The following is a 20,119-nucleotide window of genomic DNA, read 5'->3' as shown; positions in this document are numbered from 1 at the left end:
CCTAAACTGGCCAGATGAGTTGCTGCAGAGTGATACAAGGCAGTCCTTTCTAGCTCAGGGGTGAGCATGATGACCTTGCAATTCTCCAAACTCGACAATCTGAAATGCCTGAACTTGGGATCCTCTACATGCAAGCAAAATGTGGTATCACTAGACAGCTGCATTAGCAACCTTTTAAGGTAAGCTGTACGGAAGACTAAAAAACAGTTACTCACCTTCTTGTAACTGTTGTTCTTCGAGATGTGTCGTTCATGTCCATTCCAATCAGGTGTGTGTGCATGCATGTGCACAGTAGCTGCAAGATTTTTCCCTAGCAGCAACCATAGCCTGGCCACCCTCTGGAGTTGCGCCTTCATGGCACCCAATATAGAGAGCCCTGCCGACCCATCACCCCCGCAGTTCCTTCTTGCCAGCTACTCCGACAGAGGGGTAGGTGGGTAGGTATTGGAATGGACATGAACAACGCATCTCAAACAACAGTTATGAGAAGGTGAGTAACCGTTTTTCTTCTTCGAGTGCTTGTTCATGTCGATTCCAAATTGGGTGACTCACAAGTCCAAGTTCAGGAAGCGGGGTCGGAATCATCCACTGATTGCAGCACTGCTCGTCCAAAGGCCACATCGTCCCTGACCTGCTGGGTAATCGCATAGTGCGTGGTGAAAGTGTGGATGAAGGACCATGTCGCCGCGCTGCAGATTTCCTGAGTGGGGACCTGTGCCAGGAAAGCTGTTGATGAAGCCTGCGCCCTAGCGGAGTGCGCAGTGATCGGGGGTGCAGGAACTCCTGTCAGGTTGTAGCATTCCCGGACACAGGATGTAATCCGTGACAAAATGCATTGTTACAACACAGGCAGACCTTTCATTCTGTCCACCACTGCCATGAATAACTGGACTGATTTTCTGAACAGCTTAATTCTCTCGATGTAAAAGGCTAGCATCCTGCGGACATCCAGAGAGTGTAGTCTCTGCTCCCTGCCACTGGAATGTGGCTTAGGGTAGAACGCTGAAAGAAAGATGTCCTGGTTCACGTGAAACTGTGACACAACCTTCAGGAGGAAAGCAGGATGAGCTGCACCTTGTCCTTATAGGACACAGTACAAGGGGGCTCTGAAGTTAGGGCCTTGAGTTCAGACACTCTCCTGAGGTTATCGCCACCAGGAACGCCATCTTGTAAGGGAAAGAGAGAAGGGAGCACGTTGCCAAGGGCTCAAAGGGTGGTCCCATAAGCCTAGAAAGGACCAGGTTGAGGTTCCAGGCTGGGACAGGCTGTCAGACATTAGGATATAGCCTGTTGAGCCCTTTTAAAAACCGGCTGACCATAGGGTTAGCAAACACCGAGCGGCCCTCCTCGCCTGGGTGAAAGGCCTAGATGGTGGCTAAGTGCACCCTTATCGATGACAACGAAAGCCCCTGCTACTTCAGATGGTGAAGGTAGTCCAGAATAAGCAGCACTGGGTCCAGCGTCGGCGACGAATGGCGCAGCGCCAACCAGATTGAAAATCTCTTCCACTTGGCAAGGTAGAGGCTCTCATAGAGGGTTTTCTACTGCCAAGAAGGTCTTGTCTAACCTGGTCTGAACAGGAAAGCTCCATCGGGTTCAACCATGGAGCTTCCACACCGTAAGGTAAAGTGAGTTGAGGCTCAGATGTCGAAGACCACCATGATTTTGCGTCAGAATGTCCGGGAAGAGTAGCAGGGCTTCCACAGACTTGTCTAGGAGAGATGTATACCAGTGCTGTATACTTGCAGGTGTATGGAATGTTCTACACAGAAGTTCCACAGCATGAGGGCTTCCTGGCACAGGGGAGAGGACCGTGCACACCCCTCCCCCCCATTTGTTAATACAGAACATTGCAGAGGTGTTGTCTGTCATGACTGATACACATTGTCCCGTTAAGTATGCCCGGAAGGCCTGGCATTTCAGGCACACCACTCTCAGCTCTCTGACATTGATGTGGAGAGCCAGATCCACCTGAGACCAAAGACTTTGAGTCCTGTGGTCTCCTAAATGTGCTCCCCAGCCCCTGTCTGATGCATCCGTCACTAGAGACGGGACGGCTGTGGACTGGCAAAGGGGAACACTGAGCATACCTCCTGAGGGGTGAGCCACCACAGGAGGGAGTCGAGGACCAGGAGAGGTAGAGTCACTATCCTGTCCAGGCTGTCTCTGGCCAGGCGGTACACTGACGCCAGCCACGACTGAAGAGGTCTTAGTCTGAGCCTGGCATGCTGCACCACATAGGTACAAGCCACCATGTGTCCCAGAAGCTTCAGGCAGTTTCTTGCTGTGGTGGTGGGAAACTGTCTGAGGCCTCGAATGCTATCCGTCAGGGCCTGAAACCTTGCTTGCAGCAAGTATGCCCTGGCCTGGGTCAACTCCAATACTGCCCCTATAAACTCTATCCTCTGGACAGGGGACAGAGTGGACTTTGCTTTGTTTAAAAGGAGACCCAGGTTGAAGAAGGTGGCTCTGATAAACTAGACCTGAGCCTCTACTTGGGTCTTGGAGCGGCTCTTGATCAGCCAGACGTCGTCGAGGTAAGGAAACACCTCAACCTGGTGCCTGTGCAGAAACACAGTGACGACTGCCATGCACTTGGTGAAAACCTGAGGTGCTGCTGACAGGCCGAATGGGAAAACTGTGAATTGGTAGTGGGTGCTGTCCACCATGAACCTGAGGTACTTCCTGTGGGGCTGAGTGATCGCGATATGAAAGTATGCGTCCTTCAAGTCGAGGGCGGCATACTAGTCTGCTGGATCCAATGAGGAAATGATGGAGACCAGAGAGACCATGTGGAACTTGAGTTTCTTTATAAACTTGTTGAGTTCCAGCAGGTCCAGGATGGGCCTGAGGCTGCCTTTAGCTTTCCATATTAGGAAATACAAGGAATAAAAGTCCTTGCCCCTGTGCTGCTGAGGAACCTCCTTCACTGCCCCTAAAATAGGAGCGACTGCACCTCCTGGATAAGGAGTTGCTTGTGAGAAGGGTCCCTGAACAGGGACAGGGAAGTGGGGTGGAAGGGCACAGAATTGGATGGAGTATCCTCCCCTGTACCGTGCGGAGCACCCATCGGTACAAAGTAATAAGGGACTATGCATGGTGGAAAGGGGATAGTTGGGACGAGAAGGTAAGACAGGGTGGATCCATTTCCAGGTGTGGTACACGGTCCTCGACCGTGCCTTCGAAAGGCAGGCTTAGGTCCCGAAGATGGCTTCGGTTGTCCTGAGCTCTGGCCAGAAGGTTGACGTGGCTTTCTCCTGCCACTTCTGTTCTGCCTTCTGGAGCCATCTTGATAGTTCTGCTGACTGAACCTTTTAAGTGGGCTGTGGCTGGAAGCGTCTCTGCTGAATGGAAGGCGTGTAGAGGCCCAGGGACCTGAGGGTGGCTCTGGAGTCCTTCAGGTTGTTTAGCCTTTTGTCTGTCTTTTCCAAAAACAGTCTCATCCTCAAAAGGCAGGTCCTGTATGGTCTGCTGGACCGCAAAGGGGAGACCTGGAGCCACTAGCCCCTTCTCATGGATACACCCATGGCCATGACTCTAGTGGCAATGTCTGCCCCATCAAGTGCTGCTTGCAGGCATGTCCTGGAGATCAATCTCTCCTCCTTGACCAAAGCCAAGAATTCAGCCCAGGAATCTGAGGGAAATAACTCTAAACGTAGCCATTGCTGAGCAGGTACTATAGGCATACCTGCTGATGATGGCCTGTTGGCTGGAAATGCGGAGTTGCAGTTCCCCTGTGGCGTATACCTTCTGCCCGAAGAGGTCCAGTTTTTTTGCGTCCCTATTCTTGGAGGAAGGGCCCTGGAAACCCTGCCTCTCTCACTGGTTAGCAGTGTCCACCACCAGTGTACAGATGTTCGTAGCCCATGGAGGGCACAAAGTACCACCGTTCATTGAGCTTGGCAGTAGGCGGCAGAGAGTCCGGGGTCTGCCACAGGGTCTTGGTCATATCCGGGATAGTTTTGATTAGTGGTAAGGTGATAAAGGAAGGGCCCAAAGGGGCCAGGATGTCCACCATAGGGTCTGCATCATCTACAACTTCCTCTGCCTTAATGCCTAGACCCTGTGCGACCCGGTGCAGCAACTGCTGAAACACCCTCGAGTCTTCCAGAGCTGGGGCAATGGCAGTGTCTCATTTGGGGAAGATAAGGAGGCCACTAAGGAAGGTAGTTGCTCCCTTCCATCCCCGCTGGAGGGATCTCTTGAGCCGGTGGGGACAGAGGTGGAATGGTCCAGTTGTGGCACCATGAAAGGCATAGGTACAGGCATTGACGTCGGCCCCCACACCGGTGCCGGCTGCACTGTCTGATGGTGTGTGCGCGCCGTGGTTGTAATCGACATCGGCGCAGGCAGCATCCATGACGGCATCGGCGTTGGTGCCAGAGCCGGTGCCAAAGGTGCGGTTGGTGACATAACCTGAGCCGCTGACACCTCTGGTGCCAAGGATGTTATTGAAGGCGGCGCCACAGATGGTGCCGATGTCAGTAACAGTGTTGCGGTTGCTGGCATCAACGATGGAGATAACTGCTCAGCCACTGGATGTGGTGGGACAAAGGTTGCAGACACAAGTGAAGCAGCACCTGAGTGAGATCCTTGGCTCAGATCCATGGAGTCCAGAAGGGCCATTGAGCTGGGTTCTGCCATTGAGGGGTGCACGGCATTGGCTGGGACCTCCTGTGGTGCCTTGAGCTCCATCTTCTGCTCCTGCTATAGTTGGACTTCGAGGTCTCGGAATACAAGGACCAGGGCAGTGCTGCACCTCTTGACGTGGAGCGTCAGAAGCCCAGGGACCGACTGCGCTCCCTGGATAGAGGTGCTGGTGTCTGTGATAGCTGAGGCAACGGGGAGCATCACAACATCATAGCTGGCTTTCCCTTCAACTGCACAGTGCAGGATGGAGCCTGCAGTGCCGACGCCTTCTCCTGCCTCGGGGGTGAGAATGGTGCCATGAGTCTGAGCAGGTCCTGTGCTGCCTCAAACACTTCAGGAGTGGACAAAAACGGCAGGCTCTCTGAGGGATTTGGTGAGCTCGACAGGCCCGGACTCGACTGCCTCGCTTGGGGAGGAGTCAACGTGGCTGCCCCTTGAGTTTCGGAGCCGTGGCCCAACTGTAGTACTACTGATGGCTGGTCTCTGGATCTAGGCAATGGGGATCGGCCTCTTTCAATTCTCTTCTTCTTCTGCACCAGCAATTGGAACTGGTACCAAAGGTTAGAGTGTCCCCAACACGCTCCATGACAGTGCCTAGAGTCCTTAGCCGCGTCTTTCTTCGGTGCCTCTTGAAGAGGGCACCGGTGTGCTCCACACCGAAGAGGATGTGCTGGTGGTGAGATCCCCAGCACCGGGGTCCAACTGCGGTCAAAGAGCTGCCTCGATGAGGAGGATTTTAAACTGCTGCTCTCTCTCTTTCAGGGTTCTTGGTTGGAATTTTCAAGGTTTCAAGATTTTACAGCGGTCTTTTTGGTGACCCTTGCCCAGACACCATAAACAGGATGTGTGTGGGGGTCACTTTTTGGTATGCACTTTGCTCAGTCCTTGCAGGTCTTGAAGCCCGGGGATCGCGGCATGCCCCGGAAGCAACAAATAAATGGGGTGGGACGGAGAGTAAACCCCTGTAAATGAAACTTACAGCTGACTAACTACACTAAACTACATGATCTGAATAAACCACGTGAGTACAACAGAAGCAAGAGCAAGGGAAGTTCCACCTACCGTCACTGGCAGTTAGGGTGACCAGAAGTCCCGATTTTACAGGGACAGTCCCGATTTTTGGGTCTTTTTCTTATAGAGGCTCCTATTACCCCCCCACCCCGGTCCTGATTTTTCTTTTCAGACCTTGCATTCTGATTGCTGTCTGGTCACTCTACTGGTAGTAAGAAGGAACTGATTGGGTGGCGGGTCAGCAGGGCTCTATATTGGGCGCCATGAAGGCGCGACTCCAGGGGGCGCCCAGGCCGACCCTATGGTTGCTGCTAGGGAAAAATCTTCCAGCTACCATGCACGTGCGTGAACACACACCTGACTGGAATTGACATGAACAAGCACTCAAAGAACATCGTACATTAGCTTAGGTTTATTACACAGTAGCGTTTCCAAATTCAGTACATACATAACTTATACTCCATGCAAGGCTGGTAGTTCCACCTATTGTTAAGGGTGCCTGACAGTTCCCATGATAAGACCCTGATTTCAGTTGCTTATAACTCTGCCAAAAAAACCCATTTGGACTGAGATTTTCTATGCTGGGTATTAGCCTATGGCTGGTTTTTACTTATTTATTTTTAATTCCACCGAAATGGTTCAGCCATTTCCAAGAACAAGGCTAGGGAAAAAGTCTGTAGTTCTGCCCATGTTAAAAAAAAATCATGAGACCTTTTTTACTTCTTGCATCCTCATGCTTTGGAGCAGGGACTTGAAGGGGGTGGCCTGTGTGTCATGGGTGTGCCTTTTGCTATTCCCAGGAAAAATCCAGCCAAATTTGTCCAAGTTATAAGCACAGGAGAAATCTCAGTTCTCACAGGCTCAGTACAGACTTCTTCCATTTTACCAGTTAAATCTCTGAAGATTCCTTCCTCACTGAACATGCTCAAGCCTCTCACAGATCCTAATGCTGATTACACTCCACATGCACCATTCCCACAGAATGACTGAGCATGCTCCAGTCCAAGGCTACAGGGGTGAAGATGGACTTTCCCTGTAATGGGACTGAACTGCAACTGAAAGCAATGAGTCTTTCTTGTGCTCTCAGTGACTCCCCTACTGGCCACCAGTCAGTGTGGAGGAAGATGATGCCTACTTTGAATGCAGAAGGGACAAAAGCTAGATCAGGGGGAGGGAAAAGAGGAGACTGGGACTGGAAGTAGGGAAAAGAGGAGACTGGGACTGGTTGGCAAGATTGGGACTAGGACCAGGCATGGCAGGCCAGGACTGGTCAGGCAAGGAGACTAAAGCAAATTCCCCACCATAGCCTGGACCGGAACACAAGATTCCTGAGTCTCACCATTCTTGCGCTGACAGCAAATAACTGTGAAACCCTCTGGAAAACTGTGTCTCATCACCTCTCTACTGGGAGTCCCACAGAGAGGATTACACTCAATGATGGGTATCATTCAGTGCACAGGGCGGACCCACTCTGGAAATGAATGAGGGTTGTACAATAAAGGAGGCTGTTGTCTCCAGGACTCTGTTTCATTTGTTGCAGAAGTTGGAAGGTGTGTAGTGAATGAGGCAGAGGACTGGAGGAAAAGAAAGGATGGTCTCATGGTTAAGGTAGTTGAATGGTGTCCTAGAGAACTGGATTCTATCCTTTCCTCAGCCACAAAGTTCCTACGTGATGCTAGACAAATCTCTTAAACTCTTCATAGACAGGCACCCAGAAAAGGAACACACAATTAGTGAGACCCAGGGATCTGATATGCAGAAATGCTGAGCACTCAGAGCTGGAACTGAAATCAATGGAAGCTGTACTTAGCTGTACTTATATATAAATATAAAGTGCTATATAATGCTACATAGTCTGAAAAATGACGTTCTAATCATTTCAAACTGGGCACTCACTACTGGAGGCAACTTTTGACCTTAATCTCAGGTCTGTGACTGAGCCTCAGTTCCCCATCTGTAAAATAGAATACCACACACACCCCTCTCCCCCGCTCCAGTTCACAGGGCTGTTGTGACAATTAATTAATGTTTGTGAAGCACTCAGATACTAAAGCGATGAGCACCAAAAAAAAGCCCATGAAGAAATAAACAATTGTGTATTCTGACCAGGGTTTCAATAATGCGCAGTAAATGAGGCAAGAAGCCACACTTTGAACAATCAGGAAAAAAACTAATTATTGAATAGCTATTCATTAAGTAAGCAACGTCCACACTGGGCACTGAATGAGCTGGCAGTCCAGTGGAAAAATACAGTATGTGTTCATGTAACTAAAACTGTATCATGATGCATACACACAAGGGGGACAAATTATGGTTGCAAAGACAACCTCAATTCTGGCATTTCCTAACTTCTGAGTGCTTGATTTAGTAACCTTAATAACATTTTGAATATAGTACATTAAAGTACTAAATCAGTAACTCAAATTACTTTGTCCATTATATTTCATAGCTAGAATTGCAATATTCTTGCTCAAAGTCCATATTTTATATTCTGAATGACAATAATAGCATTCATTTAAAAAAGCCTCAGCTTTCCAATACTGTGACATAAGTCTGTCAGTATCAGTATATTACTAGCCTGATAGTCTCAGTTTTCAAGTGTATGTCAGTCTCCTTGGACTGAATAACCTTGCATTCTTATGGAAAAGGCTACTACCAAAAAAGCCCAATAAGCCCTTTCTCATCTCTAAGGAGTCAAGGCAATTCCTGCACGACTGCATACATGGGGAACAGCCAGAGGTGAAAGTAAGTTAAAGGACTTACTGGTATGCTGGAGTCCTGAGCAGGGGGCTTGGCCTCAACTGGAAGAGGCAGGACCTTAAATCCCTGGGCCCTTTAAATCCTGATTTAAAGGGCCTGGGGCTCCAGCTGCAGTAGTGGCGGCTGGGAGTCCCAGGCCCTTTAAATCACCCCCGAGCTACCAGCTGCAGAGGCAGTTTAAAGGGCCCAGGGCTCCAGCTGCCGCTACTGCAGCGGAGCCCCGGTTCCTTTAAATCACTGAGGAGCCCTGGGGACTCCAGGCTGCCACCGCTACCCCGGGGCTCTGGGCTCTGGCAGAGCTTTAAAGGTAGTGGCTGCTGGAGCCCCGAGCCCTTTAAATCCCAGCCTGAGCCCTGCTGCCCAAGCCCTTGGGCAGCAGCGGTGGGGCTCCAGCGGCGATTTAAAGGGCCCCGGGGCGGTAGCAGCGGCTGGAGTCCCGGGGCCCTTTAAATCACTGCCAGAGCCCCACCGCCGCTACCCCAGGGCTTTAAATTGCTGTCTGGGAAAGCCAGTCCCGGTACAGCGCACTGGCTCTTGCCGGTATGCCGTACCAGGGCGTACTGGCTTACTTTCACCTCTGCTACAAAGAAGCTTGTTGGTAATGACTGAAAATCCTCAAACTGGAACAGGTATCCTTCCCTTTTCAATGTTGCCTAGAAACGGATGGTGCTGCGGATAGCACAGCTCTGTATGTTAAGTGTAAAAATATTATTTTTATTCATCTCATACCAACATCATTTTATTTCCTTGCTTGAATCCTCTCTTCAAAAATTGCCTGGAGCTGGCCCAAATGCTGCTGCAATTTTTCGCTGCACCTACAGCCTCAGTACACTACCTATTGATCTACCAAAGTTATCATTCCACATCTCTGGCTTTTTTTTCCCTCAAAAGGACAAATTCCTGAAAGACTATCTTTTTAAGTGACTGGGAAACTTTGCTACTATAAACTGGGATTAATTTCACCCTTAAGGTTTAATACTCCCAGTACCCCAAAAGAGATTATATTCCAAGAGGAGTTTCACAAACCAGTGCAGATAGTTGTAGTCATTTATTTTTCTTTACAGCGAGTTTTATTGTGCTGTCTGTACATTTCTAAGACAAAATCCTGCATTATGAGATTACATATTTCCATCATTATTTTTCCTATATATCTATCACTCTGAAAAGGAAAGTTTCCTATTTTCTTAGAAAATCCAATTCCTGCTAGTTTTTAAAAAAATGCTCACACTAAATTGAATACAGTAGAACCTCAGAATTATAGAAAGCTTGGGAATGGAGGTTGTTTGTAACTTCGAACAGCATCTTCACCTACTACGTGTAAGTGGCTTCCCCGTGCATGTGGATGGGGACAGGCAGCTGGTTCAAGCCCTGACTGCAAGGGTGATGAGTGAGACACCCTGAGGCCCTACGGCATCAGTGAGTGCGCCGTGCAAGTTGTGGCCCTTTAAAATTGAGCTGCTCCTCCAGAGCGCAGCATGCTGGCAGTAGCTCGGGCTCACACTCCAGGCCAGACACTGGCCGCAAGAGCAGAAGCTCCCACCCCAGCACCGGCAGCTTCCTTGCAGCATAAGCAGCTTGGGCTGTGGCAGCTTCTTTCCCAGGCTTGGACTGAGCTTGCAAGTTTGTCCACCTCCTGGCCAAGGGAAGAGGGTGAAATCAGCACCTGCGGCTTACAGGAAAGCAGCACAGACCGCAGCATTATTCCTGCTCTGCCTGCTCAGGCTGCCTTGGGCTGGCAGAGGGGGCTCACAGCTGTGCCTGTGAACCTCAGAGTCTTCACCTCCTAGCTGTAAGTGGCTGCCTCACAGGTGGGGACAGGCAGTCCAGATGTGCCTAGCTTTAAAATGCAATACAGGCACAGCATAGTATTTGCTCTTTTTTTCGGTCTCTGCTGCTGCCTGATTGCTTGCTTCCGGTTCCACATGGTGTCCGGTTGACCAGTCAGTCTGTAACTCTGGTGTTCGTATCTTTGAGGTTCTACTGTAACAAGGAGTTACAGGAGTTATAGGAGGAGTGGTAGATACGCTGGAGGGGAGGGATAGGATACAGAAGGACCTAGACAAATTGGAGGATTGGGCCAAAAGAAATCTGATGAGGTTCAATAAGGATAAGTGCAGGGTCCTGCACTTAGGACGGAAGAACCCAATGCACAGCTACAGACTAGGGACCGAATGGCTAGGCAGCAGTTCTGCGGAAAAGGACCTAGGGGTGACAGTGGACGAGAAGCTGGATATGAGTCAGCAGTGTGCCCTTGTTGCCAAGAAGGCCAATGGCATTTTGGGATGTATAAGTAGGGGCATAGCGAGCAGATTGAGGGACGTGATCGTTCCTCTCTATTCGACATTGGTGAGGCCTCATCTGGAGTACTGTGTCCAGTTTTGGGCCCCACACTTCAAGAAGGATGTGGATAAATTGGAGAGAGTCCAGCGAAGGGCAACAAAAATGATTAGGGGTCTGGAACACATGAGTTATGAGGAGAGGCTTAGGGAGCTGGGATTGTTTAGCCTGAAGAAGAGAAGAATGAGGAGGGATTTGATAGCTGCTTTCAACTACCTGAAAGGGGGTTCCAAAGAGGATGGCTCTAGACTGTTCTCAATGGTAGCAGATGACAGAACGAGGAGTAATGGTCTCAAGTTGCAGTGGGGGAGGTTTAGATTGGATATTAAGAAAAACTTTTTCACTAAGAAGGTGGTGAAACACTGGAATGCGTTACCTAGGGAGGTAGTAAAATCTCCTTCCTTAGAGGTTTTTAAGGTCAGGCTTGACAAAGCCCTGGCTGGGATGATTTAACTGGGAATTGGTCCTGCTTCGAGCAGGGGGTTGGACTAGATGACCTTCTGGGGTCCCTTCCAACCCTGATATTCTATGATTCTAACAACAGATTACCAGTATACCTTACCTTGAAGCCCACATGCTGCACAAATCCACTTTCTGCATGCATCTGCTGGAGTTTTTGCTTCTTCAACTTTTTTAACTCTAGCAGTTCTTTGTATTCAGGTAATTCTCGATATGCTATCGGGATACTTTCTTCATCCTGTTCAAAAAAGAAAACCTTTGCTTTGAGGCTATCATTACTGAGAAGATCTAGTTTCCTTCAACATAAAAGTGTGATCAGATTTCTTTCAGAAAAATATTGACAGAATAAACTACATAAGAGACACACAAGAATTATTTGGGGAAAGAAATCTATTGTTAATGGCACGGGGAAGGTTTGACACCAGCTGCTAAATTTCTGAAAGGACACATTTTGAATTAATTAATTTTAACTCCTAAACTAATTAATGGACTGCTTGGAAATTTACAGAAAACTAATCTTATACTCAAAGCCCTGGTCTACACTAGGACTTTAGGTCGAATTTAGCAGCGTTAAATCGATTTAAACCTGCACCCGTCCACACAGTGAAGCCCTTTAATTCGACTTAAAGGGCTCTTAAAATCGATTTCCTTACTCCACCCCTGACAAGTGGATTAGCGCTTAAATCGACGTTCCCAGCTCGAATTTGGGGTACTGTGGACACAATTCGATGGTATTGGCCTCCGGGAGCTATCCCAGAGTGCTCCATTCTGACCGCTCTGGACAGCACTCTCAACTCAGATGCACTGGCCAGGTAGACAGGAAAAGAACCGCGAACTTTTGAATCTCATTTCCTGTTTGGCCAGCGTGGCAAGCTGCAGGTGACCATGCAGAGCTCATCAGCACAGGTGACCATGATGGAGTCCCAGAATCGCAAAAGAGCTCCAGCATGGACCGAACGGGAGGTACGGGATCTGATCGCTGTTTGGGGAGAGGAATCCGTGCTATCAGAACTCCGTTCCAGTTTTCGAAATGCCAAAACCTTTGTGAAAATCTCCCAGGGCATGAAGGACAGAGGCCATAACAGGGACCCGAAGCAGTGCCGCATGAAACTGAAGGAGCTGAGGCAAGCCTACCAGAAAACCAGAGAGGCGAACAGCCGCTCTGGGTCAGAGCCCCAAACATGCCGCTTCTATGATGAGCTGCATGCCATTTTAGGGGGTTCAGCCACCACTACCCCAGCCGTGTTGTTTGACTCCTTCAATGGAGATGGAGGCAATACGGAAGCAGGTTTTGGGGACGAAGAAGATGATGAGGAGGAGGAGGTTGTAGATGGCTCACAGCAAGCAAGCAGAGAAACCGGTTTTCCCGACAGCCAGGAACTGTTTCTCACCCTAGACCTGGAGCCAGTACCCCCCGAACCCACCCAAGGCTGCCTCCTGGACCCAGCAGGCGGAGAAGGGACCTCTGGTGAGTGTACCTTTTAAAATGCTATACATGGTTTAAAAGCAAGCATGTGAAAGGATTACTTTGCCCTGGCATTTGCGGTTCTCCTAGATGTAGTCCTAAAGCCTTTGCAAAAGGTTTCTGGGGAGGGCAGCCTTATTGCGTCCTTCATGGTAGGACACTTTTATCACTCCAGGCCAGTAACACATACTCGGGAATCACTGTAGAACAAAGCATTGCAGTGTATGTTTGCTGGCATTCAACCAAAATCCGTTCTTTCTCTCTCTGTGTTATCCTCAGGAGAGTGAGATATAATTCATGGTCACCTGGTTGAAATAGGGTGCTTTTCTTCAGGGACACATTCCTGCTGGGCTGTTTGCCTGTGGCTGAACAGAAATGTTCCCCGCTCTTAGCCATGGGGAGTGGGGAGGGTTGAGGGGGTAGTCACGCGGTGGGAGGAGGCAAAATGCGACCTTGTAACGAAAGCACATGTGCTATGTATGTAATGTTAACAGCAAGGTTTACCCTGAAAGAGTGTAGCCACTGTTTTATAAAATGTGTGTTTTTAAATACCGCTGTCCCTTTTTTTTTCTCCACCAGCTGGATGTGTTTCAATGATCACAGGATCTTCTCCTTCCCAGAGGCTAGTGAAGCTTAGAAAGAAAAAAAAACGCACTCGAGATGAAATGTTCTCCGAGCTAATGCTGTCCTCCCACACTGACAGAGCACAGACGAATGCGTGGAGGCAAATAATGTCAGAGTGCAGGAAAGCACAAAATGACCGGGAGGAGAGGTGGAGAGCTGAAGAGAGTAAGTGGCGGGCAGAAGACAGGGCTGAAGCTCAAATGTCGCGGCAGCGTGATGAGAGAAGGCAGGATTCAATGCTGAGGCTGCTGCAGGACCAAACCAGAATGCTCCAGTGTATGGTTGAGCTGCAGCAAAGGCAGCTGGAGCACAGACTGCCACTGCTGCCCCTCTGTAACCAACCGCCCTCCTCCCCAAGTTCCATAGCCTCCACACCCAGACGCCCAAGAACGCGGTGGGGGGGCCTCCGGCCAACCAGCGACTCCACAACAGAGGATTGCCCAAAAAAAAGAAGGCTGTCATTCAATAAATTTTAAAGTTGTAAACTTTTAAAGTGCTGTGCTTAATGTGCTGTGTGGCATTTTCCTTCCCTCCTCCACCACCCCTCCTGGGATACCTTGGTAGTCATCCCCCTATTTGTGTGATGAATGAATAACAAATGCATGACTGTGAAGCAGCAATGACTTTATTGCCTCTGCAAGCGGTGATTAAAGGGAGGAGGGGAGGGTGGTTAGCTTACAGGGAAGTAGAGTGAACCAAGGGGCGGGGGGTTTCATCAGGGAGAAACAAACAGAACTTTCACACTGTAGCCTGGCCAGTCATGAAACTGGTTTTCAAAGCTTCTCTGATGCGTGCTGCGCCCTCCTGAGCTCTTCTAACCGCCCTGGTGTCTGGCTGCGCGTAACCAGCAGCCAGGTGATTTGCCTCAATCTCCCACCCCGCCATAAACGTCTCCCCCTTACTCTCACAGATATTGTGGAGCACACAGCAAGCAGTAATAACAGTGGGAATATTGGTTTCGCTGAGGTCTAAGCGAGTCAGTAAACTGCGCCAGCGCGCCTTTAAACGTCCAAATGCACATTCTACCACCATTCTGCACTTGCTCAGCCTGTAGTTGAACAGCTCCTGACCACTGTCCAGGCTGCCTGTGTACGGCTTCATGAGCCATGGCATTAAGGGGTAGGCTGGGTCCCCAAGGATACATATAGGCATTTCAACATCCCCAACAGTTATTTTCTGGTCTGGGAAGAAAGTCCCTTCCTGCAGCTTTTGAAACAGACCAGAGTTCCTGAAGATGCGAGCGTCATGCACCTTTCCCGGCCATCCCACGTTGATGTTGGTGAAACGTCCCTTGTGATCCACCAGAGCTTGCAGCACTATCGAAAAGTACCCCTTGCGGTTTATGTACTCGCCGGCTTGGTGCTCTGGTGCCAAGATAGGGATATGGGTTCCGTCTATAGCCCCACCACAGTTAGGGAATCCCATTGCAGCAAAGCCATCCACTATGACCTGCACATTTCCCAGGGTCACTACCCTTGATATCAGCAGATCTTTGATTGCATGAGCTACTTGCATCACAGCAGCCCCCACAGTAGATTTGCCCACTCCAAATTGATTCCCAACTGACCGGTAGCTGTCTGGCGTTGCAAGCTTCCACAGGGCTATCGCCACTCGCTTCTCAACTGTGAGGGCTGCTCTCATCCTGGTATTCATGCGCTTCAGGGCAGGGGAAAGCAAGTCACAAAGTTCCATGAAAGTGCCCTTACGCATGCGAAAGTTTCGCAGCCACTGGGAATCGTCCCAGACCTGCAACACTATGCGGTCCCACCAGTCTGTGCTTGTTTCCCGAGCCCAGAATCGGCGTTCCACAGCATGAACCTGCCCCATTAGCACCATGATGCATGCATTGGCAGGGCCCATGCTTTCAGAGAAATCTGTGTCCATGTCCTGATCACTCACGGGACCGCGCTGACGTCGCCTCCTCGCCCGGTATCGCGTTGCCATGTTCTGGTGCTGCATATATTGCTGGATAATGCGTGTGGTGTTTAATGTGCTCCTAATTGCCAAAATGAGCTCAGCGGCCTCCATGCTTGCCTTGGTATGGCGTCCGCACAGAAAGAAGGCGCGGAACGATTGTCTGCCGTTGCTCTGACGGAGGGAGGGGCGACTGACGACACGGCTTACAGGGTTGGCTTCAGGGAGCTAAAATCAACAAAGGGTGTGCCTGTACATCAAGGAGTATTTCAGGCAGGACTGCACGGAGGGTTCCAATAAGAAATGGTGCACCAAAGTTATCATTCTTATTGGAACAAGGAGGTTAGCCTGGCCTCTGATTGATACATGGCTAGATTAACCTCGCTGCGCCTTCTCTGTGACTGACTGCAGTGTGATCTAGACAGGGGAGGAGGAAAATGAGTCCAAAACAAATCTGGTCTATGTCTTGTTCTGACCCACTCCATCGATCCTTTACATCTTTGGCTGGCAGCAGACAAAAAAGGCGCGAAATGATTGTCTGCCCTTGCTTTCACGGGGGGAGGGAGGGTGGGAACGGGGTCCTGACGACATGTACCCAGAACCACCTGCGACAATGTTTTTTGCCGCATCAGGCATTGGGATATCAACCCAGAATTCCAATGGGCAGCGGAGACTGCGGGAACTGTGGGATAGCTACCCACAGTGCAACGCTCCAGAAGTCGACGCTTGCCTCGGTACTGTGGAAGCGCTCCGCCGAGTTAATGCACTTAATGCACTTTAGAGCATTTTCTGTGGGGACACACACACTTGAATATATAAAACCGATTTCAAAAAACCGACTTCTATAAATTCGACCTAATTTCGTAGTGTAGACATACCCAAAGTAAAAGTGATGTAAAATTTTAGGGATGATGTGCTGTATTTTCCATACATAAAGAAGTGGCTGAATTCCTGCTTTATATGAAAAATTCAACTCAGGGCTTGTCTTCACAGGGAAGTTGACCAGCACAGCTAATGCAGAATAAGCTATACCAGTCAATTTCCCCTTTGTAGACAAGGCCTTAGCTTTAACTATGGAGCAGGCAGCAACTGGTGCCTCCAGAGTCAAGAACTATAGATAAACCCTTCCCACTACTTGCTGGTTGCACTGTGATGCCCCACAAAATCATTCTGAGATAACACAACTGCCACTGTGGATATGTCTACACTGCAATTGAACACCTATGCCTGGCCTGTGTCAGATGACTCGGGCTCACAGTGCGTGTGCTCTGGGGCTGTAAAACAGCAGTGTAGATGTTTGAGCTAAGGCTGGAGCCTGAGCTCTAGGACCCAGCGAGGGGAGACGGTCCCAGTGCCTGGGCTCCAGCCTGAGCCCAACAGTCTACACTGCAATTTTATAGCCCAGCAGCTTGAGCTCCTCAAGCCCAAGTTAGCAGACCCGGTCCAGCCATGAGTGTTTAACTGCAGTGTAGACATACCCTGAGAGCCCTGCTTTGAATCCTGAAATTCAATCCAATTTACTCATTTTGTCAGCAGGGCATGATATTTTTGTTCTCCTAATACTGTCATTTTGCATTGATAATGGGTAAGGCTGCGATTTAGTCACGGAGGTCGCGGAATCTGTGACTTCTCCATGACTTCAGCCAGCGCCTGCTGGGAGCTGCAGGTTTCCCTGCTGCCTGCACACGTGGGGAGCTGCGGGGTACCCCCGCAGTTCCTGGCCTCCATAGGTGGCAGGGGGGAACCCCACAGCTCCAGGACACTTTGGGCAGCAAGGGGGAACTCTGCCGTTCCCAGCTATGGCAGGGGGAATCCCTGCTGCTCGTGGCCACCCCAGGTGCCAGGGGGGATCCCCACTGCTCCCATGCACCATGGGTGGAAGTGGGGATCCATGGAGCTCCCGGCCGGAGGGAGGCAGGGGGGATCCCAAGAGCTCCGGGATCCCAAGATCCCTGGAGCTCCCAATGCCCCCGTAGCCAGCTGCCCAGGCTACCCATTTTGTCATGGGTATTTTTAGTAAAAGTCACAGACAGGTCAGGGGCTTCTGTGAATTTTTCATTATTGCCCGTGACCTGTGTGTGACTTTTACTAAAAACATCCATGACAAAAAACTTAGCCTTAATAATGGGGTCTTTCTGGTAATGGAGCTCACCTGTCTCTTTCTACATTACTGCAAAGGAGAAAAATATCCATCTGAAATGCTGCACCAGTGAAGAATGAAAAGAGTAAGCCAACCTTCCTAAAATAGGACCAAGTCAAGCATTACCATTGCAAAAACCAAAACCAAAAGCTACTAGTAGAAAAATTGAAAAGAAAAACTGGTGTTGAAATACAGACTCCCTAAACCTGCTATAATTGTGAGATCATGGGGTGAAATGTAAGCAGTTTGGGGGGGGGAGGGGAATCTAGATGTAGAATGTAGTATAAAAAATTATATATATGTGCACAGAAGAAAAGTATAATTGATTCCAGAATGATTTGTTAAGATAAAGAGAGGCAAATTTTAACATTTAATTTTTTAATTTAATTAAATTTAATTAATTTTTAAAAATACTTTTTTCACCTCTTTTAAGATTCATATGGAAAAATAGTAAGTTACCAGATATGCTGGTAAAGGATGGGAGAGAGAGATGTCCCAGACAGCTCAGAAATTAAGTCACAAGGAGAAGACAGAGCATGTCTAAAGACAAGAGATGTGGCTGGAACTGAACAATGGATTCAGGAGTATAACAATTTAAGATGAAGAAAATGCAGTACATGTCACAAAGTCACTGAGAAAAATTGAACTGATCTGTGCTGGACAATCTCATTACCTTTTGTTATGCTGTGAGGCTTGTGAGTGATAAACACCCTCCCCCCAACATTCTCACAAAGATAAATTGGGGGGGGGGGGAGTGGGATAGCTCAGTGGTTTGAGCATTGGCCTGCTAAACCGAGGGTTGTGAGTTCAATCCTTGAGGGGGCTGTTTAGTTGATCTGGGGCAGAAAATGGGGATTGGTCCTGCTTTGAGCAGGGGGTTGGACTAGATCTCCTGAGGTCCCTTCCAACCCTGATATTCTATGATAAATTCAGCAGGCCAGATCCTTCTGTCTTGACTTCAATGGAGTCATGCTGATTTTACATAAGTGGAGAATCTAGACCCATAATCTTCAGCAGTAGGATTTATTCCCTACATACAGTATTGTGTAAAGAAGTATGAAAAGATGTTTATATTATAAGCCCACAAACCCAGTCCACTGAATATGTAATGATGAGTTGTCTGTGATGAGACAACTGCTGATGAGTTGTCTGTGTGGACCTCTGCATCTAACCTCGATTAGTCCAGCCACTAAGGTAAGACAAAGAGCCATATATAGTATAGGATGCAATTATACCAAAGAACGATGAAAGGATTTAGTCCTTTTGGTGCAACACCTTAGGCAGAAATAGGTCTACACACTTTATCTGGTGTTCAGAATAATTCACCGTTAGTGACTGAACTGTTTTTGAAGATGCGAACGTGCAATTAAAAGTTTTCGGAAGTGTCTAATTTAGGGGTCGGCAACCTTTCAGAAGTGGTGTGCCGAGTCTTCAACTATTGTAGTATGTAAAGTAAACAAGGTTTTCAAAATGTTTAAGAAGCTTCATTTAAAATTAAATTAAAATCTGACCTTATGCCAGTGGCCCGCTCAGCCTGCTGCCAGCCTGGGGTTCCGTTCACCTAGGCCGGCAGCAGGCTGAGCGGGGCCTGCGGCCAGGACCCCGGCTGGCAAGGGGCCGGCAGCCAGAACCCCAGACAAGCAGCGGGCTGAGCGGGGCCAGCGGCCAGGACCCTAGACTGGCAGGACCCTAGACTGGCTCAGCCCACTGCTGGTCTGGGATTCCGTCCACCGACTCCTGCCAGCCAGGGTCCCGGCTGCCGGCCCTGCCCAGCCCGCTGCTGGTCTGGGATCCTGGCCCTGCCCACGCAGAGTGTGCATCTACCTTCTCCCTGGTTCTAGCCCATTCTCTTCCTCTCTCTCTGCACTGAGCTGAGGATGTGAGTGCACTGAGCACAGGGCTGGGAGTGAAGGAGCAGACTGGGGGTTGGGGTGTAGGGTCTGGCCAGGAGCTAGAAAGCGGGAGGGGGCTCAGGGTTGGGGCAGGAGGTTTGGGTATGGAGTGCTTACCTGGGCAGCTGCCATTTGGTGCAAGAGGTGCATGTGGAAATGTGTGGGGGGTGCAGGAGCTCCCATTTGATGCTCAGGGTGGGGGTGGGAATGTGGGGGCTGCAAGAGTCAGGGCATAGGATGTGGGGGAGCTGGGTATGTGAGGAAGGTGCAGGAATCAGGGCAGAGGGCATGTGAGGAGGATGCAGGAGTCAGGGCATGGGGTGTGGGGGGCTAGGTATGTGTGGGGGGTGCTGGAGTCAGGGAAGAGGGCTGGGGGTGTGCAGGGGTCATGGCAGGGGGCTGGGGGCGTGCAGGGGTCATGGCAGGGGGCTGGGGGCATGTGAGGAGGATGCAGGAGTCAGGGCATGGGGTGGAGGGGGCTGGAGTCAGGGCTTGGGTTGTGGGGGGGTGCACGGTCAGGGCAGAGGGCTGGGTGGGTATGTGGGGGGTGTAGGGGTCAGGGAAGAGGGCTGGGGATGTGTGCCTGAGCGGCTCATGGCAGGGGGCTGGAGTGGATAAGCTCTGATTCCATCCCCCTTCCCCAAGGCCCCGTCCCCACCTCTTCTCTGCCTCCTCCCTGGAGCAGCATGTGTGTTGTGGCTCCACTTCTCCCCCTCCCTCGCAAGGGCAATCAGCTGATCGGTGGCAGGGAAGGAGAGGAGGAGGGGCAGGAACCCAGCATGCTGGGGGAAGAGGTGGGGGAGGGGGGAAGCTCGTCTGCCCCGCAGCAGCAGCCGGCAGGACCAAGCTTCTTCACCCTGCCCCCAT

The 20,119-nt window shown here is 50.0% G+C and overlaps 1 protein-coding gene across 2 annotated transcripts in view; it reads right to left on the bottom strand.

Moving 5' to 3' along the window:
* The window catches only part of ZZZ3 (zinc finger ZZ-type containing 3), a 67,706-nt gene that overhangs the window by 2,267 nt on the left and 45,320 nt on the right, over positions 1-20,119 (bottom strand). For both annotated transcript variants that reach the window (XM_073357288.1, XM_073357289.1), the window contains exon 9: positions 11,321-11,455. In XM_073357288.1, coding sequence (XP_073213389.1) covers positions 11,321-11,455 — 135 coding nt within the window. The remainder of the gene's footprint in view (positions 1-11,320; positions 11,456-20,119) is intronic.

This window comes from Lepidochelys kempii, chromosome 8 (genome assembly GCF_965140265.1).
Source record: "Lepidochelys kempii isolate rLepKem1 chromosome 8, rLepKem1.hap2, whole genome shotgun sequence".
Lineage (NCBI taxonomy): Eukaryota > Metazoa > Chordata > Testudines > Cheloniidae > Lepidochelys > Lepidochelys kempii.
Note: the sequence above shows the minus strand (reverse complement) of the source record. Positions and strands in the feature narration are given on the sequence as shown.